Source organism: Pinus tabuliformis, chromosome 2_2, assembly GCF_031772625.1.
Source record: "Pinus tabuliformis cultivar Carrire ecotype Pingquan chromosome 2_2, CPIR1, whole genome shotgun sequence".
NCBI classification, from domain to species: domain Eukaryota; kingdom Viridiplantae; phylum Streptophyta; class Pinopsida; order Pinales; family Pinaceae; genus Pinus; species Pinus tabuliformis.
In genome coordinates, this window is record NC_142300.1 from 969825923 (window position 1) to 969847221 (window position 21299).

General features: G+C 35.4%; 1 protein-coding gene across 1 annotated transcript; it reads left to right on the plus strand.

Annotated features, from left to right (window-relative positions):
* The first annotated feature begins 8743 nt into the window (after positions 1–8743).
* LOC149196466 (uncharacterized) lies at positions 8744–15283 on the plus strand. The gene is made up of 5 exons (XM_089408294.1): positions 8744–8800; positions 8924–8974; positions 14672–14725; positions 14832–14921; positions 15029–15283. Exons 1-5 carry the CDS (start codon positions 8744–8746, stop codon positions 15281–15283), a joined length of 507 nt encoding a protein of 168 aa, XP_089264420.1.
* The last annotated feature ends 6016 nt before the right edge of the window (positions 15284–21299 follow it).

Here is a 21299-nt window from a genome sequence, read left to right on the forward strand (position 1 = left end):
TGCCCAAACAAAGATGTCAAATGCTAATTTTGGAATCACTAACAAAATTGAGGTCTATGGATTAAAAGAAGAAATCAGTTTGACACCTCGAAGCATAGCATAAATTGTCATGCCTAAATTCGAGAAATAAATAAATTCAATATTTCCTTTAAAATTTTAAAAAATCCATTTGACCCCTAATATCATTTCTTTTTCCCTACTCAACATTTATTATTTTCATGCCAATAAAACTAAATAAATAAAACACGTTTAAAAATTCCCAAATTAATTATCATTTGAGAGGAATTGAATACACTTAAGTACTCAATCATTACCAACTTAAAAGAATATAAATGTCCATTGATATGATAATTTGACTTCCACGTCACTATTTAGGGATTGTATAAAGGCATATTCCTTATCTTTAACGTATACTTATTTAGTGACTTTGACTTTACTTACGAGTCCTTTTCGGCGTGGAAAATGGCTTTTTCTTTTCACGCCATATTTTTATTTATTAAGTCATTATTAACGTATAGTTATTTATTGACTTTGACTTTACTTACCAGTCTCTTTCGGCCTGAAAAATGGCTTTTTCTTTTCAGGCGCGATATTTTTATCTATTAAGTCATTATTCACTGTTGACATTAGATACTTTTATCTATTAAGTCATTATTCACGGTTGACATTAGATTTATTAAGGAGTCGTTAACAAGGGGATGAATTGTTTGGACAGTGAAAAGTGGTTGGAATTAGGTAAAAAAATTTCAAAAAATCTTGTAGAGGTAGTGTTTAAATCGTGTTTTTGATGGTGGAAATGGATTCAACATCATCAAAAACGTCTAGGACTACCCGATTTAGTAATGGTAATTTAAGGATCAAATTAATAATTAATTTTATTGTCATGTTATAAAGTATTATGTAAATTCATATTTCTTATTTTTTATATATAAAAAAAAAATAGTTTCTAGATTTCCCTAAAATATTTATTTATTTAACAAATATATTTTGTTATAAAAATTTGTTAAAATGAAAAGTTAACAAATTACAAATTACAAATTGAAAAAAATCGTGGATATATTATACATAGTCCAAATAATTATGAGGACGGAATTTTTCCTATAGATGCTGTTTTTATGCCTGTTCGCGATGCGAATTATAGTATTCATTCCTATGGGAGCGGAAATGAAATACGAGAAGTCCTTTTCCTGGAAATATGGACGAATGGGGTTAACTCCTAGGGAGGCACTTTACGAAGCTTCTCGAAATTTGATCGACTTGTTTATTCCCTTCCTGCATGGAGAGGAACAGAACAGAACATCGATAAAATGAACCATAAAAAAAGGTCTAATATGCTTCCCTTCCCCCTTTCGCACGTATTAACTGATACGGGGAAAGAATGAAAAAATAGCATTTCATCTTATTTTCATTGACCAATTAGAGTTACCCCCAAAACCTATAACTCCATTTATATATAATTTTTTTCTTATAATTTGTGTTTATATATCTATATCTATATATATATCTATTTTAATATGAAATAGAAAATAAATAATACTTTTTAGAGTTCAAAATCAAGTTAATAATTGATAATTTGTTTGTTAAAGAAGCAAGCTTATTACAAAGTAAAATTTAAAATTTATTAAAAATATATTAAAGAAACATAGAATTTTTTTTTAACAATTTAAGTCACACCAAATTGATAATATAAATATTTTATAATTATATGTTAAATATTTACGTGTTTATAAATAAGCTTCATATAATTTCATTCTCTCTGTTCTAAATGACCAAACTCAAATTGATTAACTAAACACATAATTCAAATCAATTAACTAAACACAGAGTAAGCTGTGCTTACTTTATTGTAAATGTAAGAAGTGTTTGGACCCATGGTTCTCATCGCCACATTATTGGTATTATAATACAAAAAGCCTAGGCAAGAAAATAACACAAAGTTTTGAAACTTTTGTAAGAGAGAAAATAAAATGGGATATAGAATTTTTTTAAGAAGGAACACCTAATCATTTAGAGGAAGTTTTTATTAGAATTGTAAATTTATGATTATATTAATTAAAATTTAAGTTATTAAAAATTTATTATATTTTACAATTGAATAAATTAATATTCACATTATTTTTAAATTTATTTAGATTTAAAAATATATATAATTATAATTTTTAAATTTTTAAATAAAAATATAATTTTTAATAAATTAAAAAGAAAATAATAAAGAATAAAAATATTTGTTTTGATAATAAAATTCAGTGATAAGTTCAAAACATTAATCATTGATAGGTGATTATTTTGATAAGTTTGATTTCACAAATAAAAATTACAATACACTTAATGAAATTTTCATAATTTTTGTTTTTATATTAAAAACTCTTAAACACCACGTGTTTAACAATGTTTACGTTTACAAATAAATCACATGATTTTCCTATTTAATTTTACATGTCTTTTAATCCAAAAAAAGAAAAGTTAAACATTATTCCAAAAGAATTTAATTTATTAATAAAAAATATTTTTCGTCATGATATTCAACCATGTTTTGAATTAACACTTTTAATTTAAGAACTAGTTTAAGACATCTTTCTTTCCAAATAAATTAATTGAATTATTTTGTTGGATAGCTAATCCTTACGGATTGGATGAACAATTTGTGAAAATGTAAATAAAAGAAAATTAATGATTAGAATAAGAAGAGACTTTAGAACTTGAATCCCAAAGGTCATGCTTAATGATATATACATTAATGCAAAAATCAATTGGAGAATTATCTTCTTGTCTTGATATGGTATTAGAGCGCAGGTACCTATCCCGCTTAGTTACTACTCTACCAATTCTCTGCCATCCCTCTCATTTTCATGCCCATCCGTATCCTCTCTTCTTCTATTTTGTCTAGAACTTGAATGGGCAAGTGTTACTCTAGAGCTTGATGCACTCTCCTCTCTTTTTCTACTTGTCTATGGCCTAGCCTTGATAATAGGGAATTTGCTTGTCTATGGTTTGGTGTTCACAACAAGGCATCTGCTTCTCCGTGGCTTGACATGTTAATACTCCAATTGAAGTTCATTGCCTTGTTCTTGCTGATTATTTTCAAATACGTCCTCGAACATCTCGTTATTATGTCCCTCTATTTGTATGTTAGAAACACTCAACACACCTGTGATTTCTCCTTGCAACAGATTCACTTCTTGCCTCAAGCTCGACCTGGCTAGTACGTCAAAAGACTACTCCCTTTGCACTTTACTCCAACAGGTGCTTGAGCCATTCGACGTTGCTCCACATGAGCACATCAATATTCTTGGGATTTTGAAAATTAAGAAGTTGTGTATGAGAAAAAATATGTGATTTGGATAGTCCATCTATTCTGATCATATAATTATGCAATTTCTCCTTCTAGGAAGGAAGATGTGGTGAAATGAAAACCTTATGGAAAAGATCCACTAATGGATGGCCTTCAACTCGCTTTCCCTGCGGTCTCTAACTTCACGGGAACCTAGTTCCCAAGATGGGCAACTTGTTACTAATATCCATAAGAGAAAGGGTCTCAAAGAGAGTATGAATACCCTGTCCAAGTATGAAGACAATTTGTAGAATCTCGAGAATTCAAATTGAAGCGAATCCAAAATGGAAACCAATATTTGTGGAGCTATAGCTCCATTAACGCACTGGGGTAGTATATGCAACCTATTAGATTTTGTACTTAGTTAAATCCAATGGCTGACATATACTATCCCATTGCATTAATGGAGCTATAGCTCCACAAATATTGATAACGATCCAAAATGGATGGGCTTGCGTAAGTCGAAGAAAGAATTGAAGGATTAGAAGTCAAGAACGTAGAGTTAAGGGCCCATTTATAGATGAAACAAAGAAGGTTCTAGACTATGCATTGTTGTGCATAGAAACAATATAAGTTTTGTGGATACTTTAAAAGTTTTGAACATTTATTTTCAAAAAAGTCTCCTGCTTTGTATATACTCTCACTCATCTTGCACCGTTTTGGTGAAAATACATTCACTCATTTTCATAGTCAATGTAGTATTGATCGGTTAAGAGAAATATGGAAGATAGAAATCAATAGTAAAGGGAAATATCAAGAATAGTCTAGAAATATCAGACACACCCTTATTTTTAATGACTTATGGAAGGGAACCTGTGAAGAGGGAGGTGACAATGCACCTGTCAAGCCTACATTAGACAAGGAACTAGCCATTTGGGAGAACAATGATAACAAGGCTTATGATTTAAATGATACTTCTGTAAATCAAGACATGATTCATCATATTATTCCAATTTTAATGCTTATGATGAATTGAAAAAGTTAAAAGTCTTATATGAATCACACTCATAATTGAATGTGGTTTGATTGATGATTGAGCTCTTCAACCTAGAGTTGAAAGACAATAACCCCTTCTCCCTAGCTTGAGAAATTAGAGCCATCATGCATGATTTTATTTATAAATGAATTTTGTATAGTGTGATTATCTCAATTGAAATCATTTATATATTTTTCACTATAAGTGAAAAAAATATGAAATGGAATAAAATTACATGATAAACTCCCAAATATAAAATAATTAAATAATGGCATATCAAATTATGTAGGGTACAAAAAAATAATTTAGTTTCAATTATAAAGTAGAATTCATTTATCCGAGTATAAATTCACTTGTGGCACATTGAGTCTACATATATTTGATGTGCTTGCTTAGACCATCACTCTGACAATTATGTGTCACGTGCAAGTCGAGTTCAAAGCATTGTCATTACCATCAAAGACATCGTTAAAATTATATGTCGAGAGTTTATCTTGTTTTGGCAAAGGAAACACATTATGTTGGACTCTAAATCACACTTAAAAGAAGAGGACTAAGGACTATTTCACGTTAAGATTCCATGTGAAATATATACTAGCAATTATACCGAGAGGTGCAAAGGAACGTCGAAAACTCAAGAAGCCAAGAACATAAACACAAGGGAAAAAATTGAACTGTTGTCCGTGTAACAACCTTGGTGAAAGAATTTATGAATAAAGCTTAATAAAGGAAAAATAAGACCACAGTTAAGGGACAATTATTCTAAGCTGAATGTTGGGAAAATATATCCTAGTGGGCATCACTGAATGTGTTTTGGCAAAGGCAAGTTGGCAAAGGCTAAGGCAAAGGCATTAAAAGGAAAAAAGGATTTTTGGCACATTTATTTATGAAAATAAAGGAAATAAAGAGAAAAGTAAGGTGAAAGGTCACATGTTGCATGTGAGGAGGAAATTGAAGGAAAATAATGGAAAATGAAGAAAATAGAGGCATCATTAATAAAAAGGCTTCTGAGGATTAGTTCATGGCTTTTGTCAAGTTCAAGTTTGGAGCTCTCTCATTATTCTCTCTCTCTCACTCTCTTGGTCACTTAGAGTTTTCTTGGAGCACTCTAACATTGGATCAAGGAAGGAAAATAAAGCAAAGGGAAAGGAAGGCAATAAATGATCAATGAAAGGAAAGCAAGATCAAGCAACTTTAGCAGGAAAACTTGCAGGTAATCTTTCGCATGGGTGATTTCCTAGCTGGTTTGGACATGCATAGCTTTGAATGTTGGTGTATGGTTCTCTTGTTGTCGGTGGCATGGTTTTTCCGAGTTATGAAAATGGTTTTCAGCCTAGCCTTGCCTTTTTCTAGAAGCCATGGTGTCAGATGGATTTCGGTTTTTGAGATTTGGTTTGTCGGATGGATTTTGGAATCTAGTGTGAAGGTGGTCTCAAGTTCCAATCCCAAAGGCCTAGGAATCCCTTGACTGATTTTGGCAGGATACACGATAAAGCCTGAGGTAGACATCTCATTTTATGGCCTAGTGATACGAGTTTGGATTGCAGTAAATCTTGAGGGACAAGGAGATGAAAAATTCCTCAAGGATAGTGATGGATTCAAGATGACATTCCAAATTTTTTTCGGTTGTGATCAAAGCAGTAGTTTTGGTGTGATCACAGTCTGATGAGGGTGGAGGTAGTTTAACCTCTGGATTCACTTGGTTGTTTTTGGATTGGTTGTTCTATGAGATCCCACATTATATGGCACGAGGGTGACTGGATGAAAGAGAGATTTGGTTCAGCCATGTCTATGGTCGGGTGGTATGTGGAAGTCCTGAACCTGGTCAGATTTTCCTATGATTAATAAAAGCTAAGTTCTCTTACTTTTGCACTAATTTATATGTGGATTTAATGGTTGTATTATTTATGATATTTCCATGGATTTATGCTGGTTATAAGTATGGTTAAATGACTGGTTCATGTCATGGTTATTTCATGTATTTACTTGTAACTGTTAAATGGATGGATGCAAGACCTAATTGATGATGTAGTAGTTCAATGGAGAAGGAGGTGATCCTTCTAGTTATGCTTCATAATTTGTTTCAGTCATTTATGTTATGTCTTGTATCCTAGACCTGTAGGATGCATTGATGCCAAGTGTTTGACAAAATGTTAGTCTCGGTTGGGGATGCTCAAGCCTAGCCCTGAGGTCGCTTTTGATTGCTCAAACATTTTTATCATGTCTTTAATTACTTATGAAGGTTGTAGCAAGTTTTGTGGAGATGCGGGGATTCTAGGCTAGAAAAGTGGCTTAAATCCCAGGGTCGCTAGCAAAAAACTGGCAATTTTGGTCCACAGCGGCTGGTAGGCAGGCCTATGAGAACGACTTTAGGTTGCTGGTTGCTCCCTTGCCCATAACATGAGAGTGAATATGGCCTAAGAGATCCAGAACGACAGGGGGACACAGGGACATGATGTCTGAGTGGTTGACTTGTCTCCTGAGGGTTTTGTTGATGATGTTGGATGAATGTGTGATGTTTCGCCAATTCCATTTCCTTAAGGTCACCAAGGAGATTGAATCACTTATAGTAACCTCTCTCATCACATGTTTTATTGGCTAGTTGGTGGCTTGGGTGGACCTAGGAGGAGGGGGTGTTACAAATTGGTATTAGAGGGTTCACCCCTCAGACTGGATGGGTGGTGTGTGTTGGTCATGCATGCATGTTAGTTTCATGTGTGTCTCTTACACTTGTGTTCCATGTGCTTGTTTCATTGCATCATGTTGATCATGGTTGTAGTAAGGTTATCATGAGGAACTTGATGTAATTTTGTGGAATGTAATGACATAAGTATACGACTGGTTACTCGATTATATGAAACTTATACGCAACTTGATTACATCCTTGTATGTTGGGTTGCACTCTTGATTGTTTGATTACATGTATCAGTCTTGTAGGTTGATTACAAGAATTGATTGCTTATGCTCGACTACATGTGGTTATGCATATGTGTAGTTGATTAGGCATTGCTTATGCATGTTGATGGTTTCATGTGGCAATGTGTACGATGGAATAACAATTGTTGTCATGCATAAGCTCATAACATGGATTGTTGATATGACCTTGTATTGATGACTAGGCCCTACCTAGAACGATGTTTATGTGTTGATGAATTTATTCGATAGATGTCTATATACTATTATGATTATGTTATAAATGTATCACGTTGATTTGATGATATTGCAAACAAGGTATCCTCCTCAAGTTATGCTAAGGTATGTTGGTTTATTGTAATTGGTTTAGCTAACATAGTATGCCTTGGAGGAAAGAGATCAGATGGCTAGCAAGGTGGTAGACTACATAGGATCTGCCTATGCATCAGATGAGCATGGTGGTGTGGGGCATTCTTATGATTTGGCAGACACATTGAGAAGCTCGTGGGAAGAAATAAGGAGTTGCAAAGCAAACAATGATAAAATCATGCAGGCACAAAAGAAACAAGCAGAGGTGAATGCAATTCTACTTCAAAGTTTGTCAGAATTGCAATGGCAAGGGCCACTTCGGATTAGCCATGGGCAAGAGGACATGACTAATGGGGCATATGGAATTAGATCTCCTAGTAGACACAGGTCTTATGGTGGTCACATGTTGGATAAATATGACACGATCATGGATGGTAGGTTGTTGGACACTCCAGATAGGAGAGGTGTTGGACACAGGTATTATTCTAGTTCTAGTTCTGACATGCATCATGATCATCATCGTTATCACCCTTACAGGAGGAGTGATAGGGAATACTTGTTGGATGAGTTCAAGAAAGCAAAGCCACCTACCTTTGATGGAGAGATGAAGAAATCACAAGATGTAGAGGCATGGTTGCTTGGTATGAGGAAATTCTTCCGATTGCATGATTATTCAGAAAACATGAAAGCAAGGATAACTATTTTCAATCTCAAAGGTAAAGCAGATACTTGGTGGGAAGATATGAATAATGTTAAAGGTATTGATGAATATGATTTGACTTGGCATGCATTTGAAAAACTATTCAACAAGAAGTACCTATCGGAGAGGTACTAGGATGACAAAACTAAGCCGTTTTATGAATTGCGGATGGGTTCTATGACGGATGATGAGTATACTAGGAGGTTCTTAGAGCTATTAAGATATGTGTCTTATCTCAAAGACGATAAAGCCAAGCTGTAGAGATTCATCAGTGAATTTCCAGTTGCATACAAAGACTAAATTTAGTTTGATGAGCCTACATCATTGGAGGAGGCCATCTAAAAGTTGAAGCATTGTTATGAGAAGTCCAAGCGCAAAGTTGAGACGAAGCGTGACTTGAAAGGAAATGAGAAAACTAAAGGAAAATAACCACCAAAGAGAGGGAGATCTCAAGATGTAAGTGAGAAAGAGAATGCAGTTCCTTACAAGAGATTCAATACAACTGAGAAAGGATATGGAGAGCAATAGGCTAGAGGCTGTGGTAGAGAACCATTACAATGTTGGATCTTTGGTAAGGGTCATCATAAGAAGGATTTTCCATAGTGTCAGAGTGGTTGTAGACCCCAGATCTACACTGCTCAAGAGGCACATACAGTTGGTGATGTTGGTAATAGAATTCTTTGGATCTATACAGCTGTGGACAACAGGCAGGCGGATCATCAGGGATCGATCATTGAGATGGATGGTAAACTTTGTGATCAAGTTGTTTCTATTGTGATTGATCCTAGATCTAACTATAGTTATATTAATCCCGACCTCGTGGATAAGTGTGGTTTAATAAAATATGTGCATGCATAATATTGGTTGGTACAGTTGGCTACAAGTACAAAGAAGCCAGTTGACCATTGGGTAAGAGCTGGTGCATTTGAGTTAAATGGTATGCCTACACCAATACACTTGAATGTGTTGCCATTGGGATTGTATAACATGATTTTGGGTATGGATTGGCTATACCTTCAAAAAACCAAAGTGGGTTTCTTCGACAAAGCCATTGAGTGTGTGGATGATAAAGGGGAAAAGAAGAATTTGCAAGGAAAGAAGAAACCTACGTCAGTGAGGATGGTTATCACTATGCAAGCTAAGAGTAGTCAAAGAAAAGGTTGTGTGATGTTTGCAGTGCACATTTCTAGTGACAAGAGTAAGGAGGTTGAGGATGCAGATGTGTTGAGCAGGTACCCAGTTTTGTAGCAGTTTCAGGATGTGTTCCCTGAGGACATTACAGAGTTTCCACCTCACAGGGAGGTAGACTTTTCTATTGAGTTAGTGCCAGGGTCGGCTCCAACATCAAAAGTACCTTATAGGATGAGCACACCTGAGTTGGTTCAGTTAAAGTTGAAGTTGAAGGAAAATTTGGAGAAGGGGTACAATAGGCCAAGTGTATCACCTTGGGGTGCACCAGTGTTGTTCATGAAGAAGAAAGATGGTACTCTTAGATTGTGCATTGACTACAGGTAGTTGAACAAGGTAACGATCAAGAACATGTACCCTTTTCCGAGGATTGATGATTTGTTTGATCAGCTAAAGGGAGCAACAATGTTCTCTAAGATCGACTTGAGATTGGGATACCATCAAGTATGCATCAAGGAAGAGGATATATTCAAGACTACATTCAGGACCAGGTATGGGCATTATGAGTTTGTTGTTGTTCCATTCAGTTTGATTAATGCTCCAGCTACATTTATGTGTTTGATGAATAGTGTGTTGCGTCCTTATCTAGAAAATTTTGTTATTGTATTCATTGATGACATACTGGTATATTCTAAAAATGAGGAAGAGCATGTCGAACATTTAGCAGTAGTGTTGAGGTTTCTAAGAGAGCATCAATTGTATGCTAAACTTAGAAATCGCAGTTTCTTTTAGACTGAGGTACACTACTTGGTACATGTTGTCTCTAAGGAAGGCATTGCATTAGATCCAGAAAATATAAGTTATCATGGAGTGGGAAACTCCTAAGAAGGTGGATGAGTTGAGATCATTTATGGGATTGGAAAGTTACTATAGGAGGTTCTTCAGGAACTTCTCATGCATTGCATATCCTATCACATCATTGCAGAAGAAAGGCAAGAAGTTTGAATGGACAGAGGAATATGAGGCTAGTTTTAAGCAACTTAAGCAGTTGTTGACATATGCACCAGTTCTGAAGATTGCGGATTCAGACAAGGAGTTTATAGTGTGTACATAAACTTGCAAGAGAAGACTTGGTGGAGTTCTCATGCAAGAAGGATAGGTAGTGTGCTATGAGTCATGGAAATTGAATGAGCACGAGCAGAAGTACCCAACGCACGATCTTGAGTTATAAGTGATTATACATGCATTGAAGATGTGGAGGCACTATCTTCTTGGCATGAAGTTTACATTGATGAATGATCACAGTGGGTTAGGATATTTGTTTGATCAGTCAAATCTGAATTCTAGGAAAGCTAGATGGTTGGCCACCCTTAGTGAGTTCAACTTCGAGATCAGATACATCAAAGGGGAAGGAGAACTGGGTTTCATATTCTCTTAGCAGGAAGGTACATGTAAATCATATAACAACTATGAGCTCTTATGGGACAAAGTTACATGATAGGATCTTGTAGGTAGGAAAACAGGATGACAAATACATGGAGATCATGCACAAGTTATAGCAGAGTACAGGTACAGGTGATCATGATGTAGACTATCATCTCACGACAGATGGTTTGGTGAGATTCAGGGATAGGATCTATGTGTCGACTTGTAGTGAGTTCAAGAAGCTTATATTGGGGGAGTTTGACGTCAAGCCATACTCGGGTCATCTGGGATATTAGAAGACGTTGACAACGGTGAAGAAGTTTTACTATTGGCCGAATCTGAAGAAGGAAGTGGTAGAGTTCGTGGCTTGATGTTTAGATTTTCAGCAGGTCAAGGCAGAACATAAGCATCCAGGTGGTCTACTACATCCTATTGCAATTCCAGAACGGAAATGGGAGGTCATTTCCATGGATTTCATCAGAGGTCTTCCGAGGACAGTGAGGAAACATGATTCTATTATAGTGGTGGTTGATAGGTTGAGCAAGGTAGCTCACTTCATTCAAGTAAAGACTACATATTCAACCAATGAAGTAGCATAAGTTTTCATCAGAGAGATAGTGATACTGCATTGTGTTCCAAAGAAGATTGTGTTGGATAGGGATGCAAAGTTCACTTCCAAGTTTTAGAAGGAGATATTTGTAGGCTTGGGCACAGAGTTGGCCTTCAACACAGCTTATCATCCGTAAAAAGATGGACAGACAGAGAGGGTCAATAATATCTTATGGGATATCTTGAGGATGCACGTGATGCACCAACAAAGGAAATGGGAGGAGTATATTCCATTGGTTGAGTTCACATACAACAATGGTTATCGGGAGCCATTGAGGATGAGTCATTTCGAGGCATTGTGCGGACGGAGTTGTAACACTCCCATCAGCTGGAGTGATCTAGTGAACAAGGCACTTATTAGACTAGATATGTTGGCAGGCATGGAGTAAGAAATGAAGGTTATAAAGAAGAATCTAAAGGTAGCACATGATAAGAAGAAGAGTTATGCAGATCAACACAGGGTGTTCAAGGAGTTTCAGGTTGGGGAGCATGTGTATTTGCACATCAAGCCCAAGAAAATCTCTTTGAGGATTGGTTCATGTGCCAAGTTGGCACCATGGTATTGTGGGCCTTTTGAAATCCTTGAAAGGGTTGGACTAGTGACATATCGATTTGCACTATCTCCAACAATGAAATTCCATGATGTTTTCCATATTTCATTGCTTAAGAAGTATATAAAGGATGTTGATCATGTTATTGATTGGTCTGTATTACAGGTGGAGCAAGAAGGAGAGTTCCAGTTAGAGCCTCAGTGCATATTACAACAGAAACATCTCATGCTCAGGAACAAAGCCACAGAGAAAGTTAAAGTGCAGTGGAAGCACTTTGGGCCTGGAGAAGCTACATGGGAGATGGAGGATTAGATGCGGGCCTTGTATCCTTCATTGTTTGTCGGTTGAGGCAAAACAATTTTGGTTTGATGTTGGTATATGTTTGGCATATGTCTTGCTGATGTTTTGGTATATGTATGTATATATATATGGATGCAAACACTGCCATGAGATAAGTTATAAAGATCCAATAAGAGGTATGGGTGTCATATTATTATGGTTTTTATATTGTTATGTTGTCATGATGTTTTTCTTTTGAGTGGGTATTCATCATAAATACTGCAAAAATATAAGTTATAAAGAAGCCTCCATGGGTAGTATGTTTTCTTTTCAACGGTTTTGTTGAGGTCATGGTGTGGTTAACACCGAGGATGTTGTTCCGCAAGGGGGAGGGTTCTGTAACAACCCTAGTGAAAGAATTCATGTAATAAAGGTTAATAAAGGCAAAATAAGACCACGGTTAAGGGACACTTATTCCAAGATGAATGTTGGGAAAAGATATCCTAGTGGGCATCACTGGATGTGTTTTGGCTAAGGCAAATTGGGAAAGGCTAAGGCAAAGGCATTAAAAGGAAAAAGGGAATTTTGGCACATTTATTTATGAAAATAAAGGAAATTAAGAGAAAAGTAAGGTGAAAGGTCACAGGTTGCATGTGAGGAGGAAATTGAAGGAAAATATTGGAAAATGAAGAAAATAGAGGCATCATTAATAAAAAGGCCTCTGAGGATTAGTTCATGGTTTTTTCCAAGTCCAAGTTTGAAGCTCTCTCATTATTCTCTCTCTCTCTCTCATTCTCTTGGTCACTTACAAATTTCTTGGAGAGCTCTAACTTTGGATCAAGGAAGGACAAACAAGCAAAGGGAAAGGAAGGCAAGAAAGGATCAAGGAAAGGAAATCATGATCAAGTAGCTTCAACAGGAATGCTTGCAACTAACCTTTTGCATGTGTGATTTCATAGCTGGTTTGGATATGCATGGATTTGCATGTTGGTGTATAGTTCTCTTGTTGTCGGTGGCATGGTTTTTCCAGGTTATGACAATGGTTTTCATCGTAGCCTTGCCTTTTTTCAGATGCCATGGTGTCAAGATGTTTATTTTAGTTTTTGAGCTTTGATTTGCTGGATGGATTTTGAAATCCGGGGTGGAGGTGGTTTCAAGTTCCATTCCCAAAGGCCTAGGAATCCCTTGAATGGTTTTGGCAGGATACACGGTAAAGCCTGAGGGAGATGTCTCAGTTTAGGGCCTAGTGACCTGTGTTTGGATTGCAGTAAATCCTGAGAGATAAGGAGACAAAAATTCCTCAAGGATAGTGATGGATTCCGGATGACATTCCAAGTTATGTTCAGTTGTGATTGGAGCACCGGTTTTGGTGTGATCACGGTTTAATGAGGATGGATGTGGTTTAACCTCTGGATTTCCTTGGTTTTTTTGGATTGGTTGTTCTGTGAGATCCCATTTTCATTTTTGGAATATGGCACGACGGTGACTGGCTGAAAGAGAGATTTGGTTCAATCATGTCTATGGTCGGGTGGTATGTGGAAGTCTCAAACCTAGTCAGATTTGCCTATGAGTAATAAAAGCTAAGTTCCCTTACTTTTTCACTAATTGATATGTGGATTTAATGGTTGTCTTATCTCTGATATTTACATGGATTTATGTTGGTTATAAGTATGGTTAAATGACTGGCTCATATCATGGTTATTTCATGTATTTACTTGTAGCTGTTAAATAGATGGATGCAAGACCTAATTGATGATGTAGTAGTTCAATGGAGAAGGAGGTGATCCTTTTGTTTATGCTTCATAAGTTGTTTCATTAATTTATGCTCTGTCTTGTATCCTAGACCTGTAGGTTGCATTGATGCCAAGTGATTGAAAATTTGTCAGTCTTGGTTGGGGATGCTGAGGCCTAGTCCCAAGGTCGATTTTGATTGATTAACATTGTTATCATGTATTTATTGAATTCTGAAGGTTGTAACAAGTTCTGACAGAGGTTAGGATTTTGGGTTAGAAAAGTAGCTTAAATCCTAGGGTCTTTCGGACATAACTGAAAATTTTGGTCCACATTCACTGGCAGGCAGGCCTGTGAGAGTGACTTTAGGTTATTGGTTGCTAGCTTGCCCATAGCATGAGAGCGACTATGGCCTAAGAGATCTAGAACAATAGGGGGACCTATGGAGAATATGTCTAAGTGGTTGACTTGTCTTCTGAGGGTTTTGTTGATGATGTTGGATGACTATTTGTGATGTTCCATCGATTGCATTTCCTTAAGGTCACCAAGGATATTGAATCCCTTATAATAACCCATCTCATTACATGTTTGCCTGGCTGGTTGGCTCCTTGGGTGGACTTGGGAGGAGGAGGTGTTACGGTCCGTGTTGAAGTGATATCCACTATCAAACACTGGACTGTCCTTCCCCTGATGTGGAAGATGTAGATGAAAATTTCTAGGCTCTGTTGCAATATCAAGCTAAATGTGCTTGCACAGAACTCAAGAATCCACAGGTGCTTCTTTGATTCATTGTTTGACAAGAATTTATGTGCAATGTGATCCTTAGCCTTGATTTAAGTTTCTCAAGTATGTAACAATTATGCTATATCTATGTTACAGGTTAAAGGTAAAGTTTGTGGGGTCTCACCTAGCGAGGACAATGACACACTTTTCTTGGGAAATATATGCAAGACATGGACAAAGGAAGTTGTAAGTTTTCATGCTTCAATCTACCATCTGTTTTACTTAATTGAACAAAATATTTTAATGTGTAATCTGGAACATTTTTATAATTGATATTATTTTTGGTTTTCCAGCTAAGAGAAAAGTTAAAAAGTTTTGGCATTGATAATATTGAGGATCTCACTCTAGTCGAAGATCCTAAAAATGAGGGAATGAATCATGGCTTTGCCTTTCTAGAGTTTTCAGCCCGTTCAGATGCCATGAATGCGTACAAACGACTGCAAAAGCGAGATGTTGTGTTGGGTACTGATAAAATTGTGAAAGTGTCATTTGCAGAGACATTTGTTGAGCCTGATGAGGAAGTTATGGCACAGGTGCATGCATTTTGATCTCTTAGATACTGGTTAGATAGGTGGATAATTATGATATTGATAATCAATTAATTTGATAAAAATAAGTAATCAATGACCCAAGTGTTGTTCTTCATGCTCCGAAAGCCACATGTCAATCATGCCACCCATGTGCCACACTTGTCTGGCCACAGTACCCTATGTTAATCTCCCAAATATTCTTTAAGTTTCACCATGATTACTCAAATTTCCCTGGAATGGTGCTCTTATCCTCCCAGATGCCAATGAATCTAGCCCAAGAGGGAGAGCATTACGACTATGGGAGTTAACGTTGAGGTGTGACACTAGTCTCGCAGCTGTAGCAACATCGTGTAATGGAAATCAAATTTGAATGAAGAGAATAAAACTTATTCCCCCTACCATTTATGATAAACTCAATTATATATATATATATATATATATATATATATAGATATAAGTGTTTAATTTTAAATTATAGAGATATTATAAATTTAGAAATACAAAATAATATATAGAATTATACATTACCATAAATATTGTTTATATATATATATATCTATATATATATATATATATATATATATATATATATATATATATATATATATATATATTAAAGATTCTTCCATTTCATTTTAACATTATCAACTGTTTTTCTTATAGATGTTTTAGTGCTCTTTTGAATCTCACATTTTATGTTTGATTATGAACACTAAGCTATAATTAAAGTTAATTTGATTTTAGTTGCTATTTTTATTAATCTTAGGTAAGTTGCATGCTCCCCTATACATGATTCACAGGCTAATTGGCAAGATTTGAACCTTGGATCACATGCTTTATATAATAGTTTAAAACAAAAATTATAACATGGCCATCACCATTTGAGCTAGACACTTACGAACATGTAATACCCAGGGAAAAAAAGGATTGAAGAATAATGTGATGCATAACTTGTATCGAAAGAATTGGAATTTGTCTCCTTGTTGCTTCAACAACTCCAGAATGATGGTATGGGAACCAATCTCCTACGAATATGCAATTCATTATTCCATAGTATCATTATATATTGGTTAAAGATGAGGATTTGTCAACATTTACTTTATGATTGATGTATTTATCATCTCTAATAAATAATATAGATACAAGATGTTTATTTGAGAATGTAAACATAACAATGTGCTTTTAACATTTACATGTGACATTGCAATAATGTAGATGAAACTTATTAACATTTAAAGATATTTTTTGATCTCTCTAGTTGGAAATTTGAATAAATATTTTTAGCTTTTTACAATATAATTTTGAAAACAAAAATTGCGTGATGGCAATGTCTAAAGAAACAAAGGCAGTGACATTGCCACCACACGACTTTTGTTATTGTTAAAAGTTCTTTCACATAACAAAAAAAACATTAAAAAATTATTTAAACAAACTTTTATTGTAATTAGTTACCCACCATTCATTAAATCTAAACATAAACACAAAACCACCTTATGAGAATAAAATCTTTTGAATGATGCAAAAGAGACAATAATTTTTTTTATATTATCTAGGAGTGATTTAAATTACTTTTCAAAAAATTTCTTAAGAATGACATTTTTAATTTTAAAACCATTACTAAAATATATCACTAAAAACATAATAAATTTTTTAAATCAAATATTTAATTAATCAAGATGCTTTAGCATTTTAATGACCCACTTAAAAAACTCCACCTTATGAGATAACCTTCGTGCCATAGTCCCCTACATGAAGACTTTGTAAGCTCTACGGATGCATCTATTCTAGGTAAAACTTGGGAAAACAACCTTGCCCAGTTCGTTACATATCCTTCAAAGATTAGATTTTTCCAGGTTGATTTGTATGTTATTCATTTATTTTTAATGTTGCTCAGTTTAGACGATGTCAACCATTGGTTTTAATCGTTGCATGAAAAATCATTGGAATATGTCTCTTAGATGTTCATAACAACTTAGTTTAGATACAATTATTATTGAGTTTTATTTAGGAGATCAAATCATAACATGAAAAAAAAAATTAAACCAAACATAGTTAATATCCTCAACTGTACAAAGATACATGTATACATTCATATTGGGTTTTACGGTGTAATAGAGGAGCCTATTTGGTTTTACAATCTAACAAAAATAGTTTAAGTAGGTTGTCTTAATTATGGAGCTTATATATATAAAACCAACCTAGATCCATCTTAACCCTAGATCTATTAAGTGCCAAGAGACATCAAATATTTCGAGGTTCAAACATTTCCTTAAGTTTTGCACTAAAAAAGAGGTTTGTGCCATGAGAGATTTGATCCCTCTCAACGCTTGATAGATCTGGAGCTAAGATGGATATAAGCTGGTCAATAATTATTAGATGGATGATAGGGATTTAACTTTTATGGAATATATTATAATATATTTTTAATAATAGTTACAAATATAGAATTTAGATTTATATCAAATGTAGTTATACCATTTCTACTCTTTTAAATAAATTGATTAATTAGAAAAAAAAGGTATTTCAAAAAGTGTTATATAAAATGAATTATGGTTTTTTGAGCATGTGATAGTGATAAGTATTGTAACAAATCCTATTTACAGGGTAAAAATATCCATAGTAAAAGAGAAGTAAATCTCCATGATTAGGAATCTTGTTACATGTTTTAAATGTATATATATTTAACTCATATATTGACTTCTTCTTCTTCTTCTTCTTATTATTATTATTAATATTAATTTAAAAATGTTATGAAATCCAATAATAGATTATTCATGTCATTAAATGTTTGGATGGTATTAGAAGATGAAGCAGAGCAAAAGGGTTTTATCTCATTGCAGATATGTGCATTGTGCCACTTGCCATACTAGAATATGCTCTTGCTGCTAATGGATGGCCAAGACAAGGGGATAATGAACTTAGTCTCCCTTGTGGTGATGGATGGGGATTAATTTTTGATTTTCATGTAGCGCAAATATTGTTAACCCACTTATTTATGAGTTTGATGGGGCTCAAGGTCTCTAACACAAAAACGATGCCATCGTTCACAGACGCAACCAACCTTTTTCAAAGCGATGGTTGAGGGTGGGATTGTGTATTCAAGCGAGAAATTATGCTCACTTTGATACTGAACTCCTATTTTTTTGACCAGAGATAATACATGAAAGTGAGAGATCTAAGATCTAAGGCATCTGATACAACAAACATTGTGAGGGTTTTATGAACATAAAATCTAGACAAATCGGTGCTTAATTTCTTCGATAGGAGCTTATGGGATCAACATACCCTGTTGGTTATGGGTCATATGGATTTGTTGTAGCATGTTCTCATGAGGGTTTTATCTCCCTATGGAAATCCCTTTCCTTTTCCCTCTCTTCTCAGGCCAAAAGATAGGTAGAGATGGATATGGAAGCATTTCAGATCTTTTTCATAAATATTAATGGGAATGCCTCTATTTTTTAGATCAAGAGCATGGATCTAGGGGAAAACTTGAATCACAACATCCAAAGCAGTTTGGGTGTAAATTTTCTCTCTCAATTCCTTATATTCAAATGGAAAGTGCTTCAGGATCTCCTCTAGATGAAGGACTATGGAATCGTGCAGAACTCCACCATTATTTTAAATTTGATGTTACGTGATGGAGCTGAGAGCTACAAAAACCCTAGTGGATTTACTTAATTTAAGGATGCATTGAAAAGGAAGATTCACTGCCCAACCCCAGCTAAGATGACTTAGAAAATTCATTATGGAAAAGGAGGAGGAATACCCACATATAAAGATCAAGAACTTAGAGGTAAAAACTGTTCTTGTATTTTCATGTAGAAGTTGTAATATGTAGATTTAATGGTTTTTGGCCTAAAACTGAAGTCCACACCAGTGGATTTACACAAGATTTACCAAATAATGTGACATCTACTTATGCTCAAAGGGTTTCTTTATTGTAAATTCTTTCTCAAAATAAGATTAGTAGAAAACCATGGAGGAAGGATAGTGGTTCTCAGGAAGAGCTAAGTTATTCACTACCCCTTTGTTTCGAAAATTTGACTCATACACCATGGAAGTCACTAAAATTTATGTGTATGTTCATTTTTCAAACCTTCCACTCTCCTTTTGGCATCACAAAGTACTTGAAGACATCATAAATTCACTGGGAGAATTCACAAAAATAGACAGTGAAAGGATAACAAAAGGTATTTCCACATACACCCACATTTGTGTAGAGATCGATCTCAACAAGGGGATGTCAGATCACATCCAACAGAAAAATATACATTTCCAGTGGATAAAGAGACTTGATTATGAAAACACTACCTTTATTCACATATGCAATCAAACAAGACATTTGCAAGACAATTGCCCTTTGGCCAAAAATAAACAAAAAAGAGGAAAGGGCCATGGACCAAAACAAAGCTCTGGTAGCCTAATGAATCCCCACTTTCAAATAATGAAGAAGAAGAGAATCAAAATGTTTCCCCTAGCAAAGAAAATGAAGAAATGACTTCACCTGCTACTTAGAATGAGCTTCCTCCATAGACCATAGATTCCAAGCATAACATAGGGATGACAGTCACATCAAATCTATCATCCATCAAAGTAGTAGCAACAAAGAAATAAATTATTGTAGGAACCAAAAGATGTCATGAAACAAAGAGACCTGAATATGAAAGGGAGCTCCCCTTTGCAGAAATTTAGTGGCTGTGGCATTGGTTGTTATCCAACTATTGTCGCTGCTACAACACCCTCTAAAATTTCACTACATTAGAATTTTGAAGCCTACCATTATTGTCAAATTTAGAGTCACTTTGATCTTCAAGTGTTGTGTCATGTTTTTCTATGTGTTTCAAGTGTATTTGGATGGTCTCAAGTGTCGTCGCATTTATCATAACATATTTTAGTGCATTTCGTGGTCATAACATCCTTGTCACAAAATGACACTTTTGGGTCACAGTCACACACACTATACTCATTTCACTTGGGGAATGGGTATAGAGTGGAATTTCAATTAGTATTTACCATTGTTCAATTTCGTCTAAGTTTTCTTGATGAGTTACTATGTGTCGCACTTGGTTCTATGTCTAAACTCATTTTGTTTGCCATTCACCCCATATCTCAAACGTAGATTTTTTTTTGGTTCAAAGAGAAGTTATTAAGGCTAAGAGTGCCCAAGCACAAACTAAAGCCTTGATTGGGAATACTTCATTGTTCGGCAGTGCATCATGCACTCTCCAAGGGCATAGGGTGCACTCTTTAACCCTCTTTCCCCTTCCTTACTCTGAACTGCACTCTCCTCAAACCAGGTCTTCCTTGAGTGCACTCCTTCGACTCGAAGAAGTTCTCCCTCCTTGAGCACATAGGTGCACCGTGAAGGCCTTAAAATTCACCCTTGATCCTTCCTTGATGCCCCATGTGCCCTCTTAGACCCTTTGAGCACATGATTACACTATTAAGGCATGAAGCCTCAGGCTTTAGCCTTTACGGGTGTGCCCTGCGCCCTCCTGGGCCTCTTGAGCACATGAGCACACCTTGAAGGCTTGAATCCTTCATCCTTTAGCGTTCAAGAGTGTTCCCTATGCCCTCCATATTTCCCTTGGGTGTACAACACACCTGGGAAGCCTAAATATTTCCTCTTCATCCTTCGGACTTGTGACATGCACCCTTCCTTTATTATCTTATTCTTTTGAGTGCATCAACACATGCTAAACCCCCAAAGCCTCTCCTCTTCAACCCTTTGACCTTTCAAAGTGAGCCCATGCACCCTGGAGCCCCTTTTTTTCCATTTAAGTGCACTGAAAAGGCATGAACAAAAAACATGCATGAGACATGGTAGAATAGGAAATTTTCTACCTAATAGTTGCTTGTCATGAGTGATTTGTAGATAAAGGTATTCTAGAAATAGAATGGAAATCACGCACGAGGAAGATCGGTCAAGGAGAAAAAATAAAGGAAGCTCGGAAAGAATGAAGAACATGCTTGAATCTCGATGATCAAGCAAACCCGAAGACTCCATTTAATTAAAGACCCTTTGGAGGGTAGA

What these genes read in the sequence shown, in the direction of transcription:
- LOC149196466 (XM_089408294.1), top strand. Translation starts at nt 8,744, where the DNA reads ATGGAGAGCAATAGGCTAGAGGCTGTGGTAGAGAACCATTACAATGTT. An exon ending in CAGAACTCAAGAATCCACAG is followed by an intron (nt 14,726 to 14,831) that starts GTGCTTCTTTGA and finishes TCTATGTTACAG; the next exon opens with GTTAAAGGTAAAGTTTGTGG. An exon ending in AGACATGGACAAAGGAAGTT is followed by an intron (nt 14,922 to 15,028) that starts GTAAGTTTTCAT and finishes TTGGTTTTCCAG; the next exon opens with CTAAGAGAAAAGTTAAAAAG.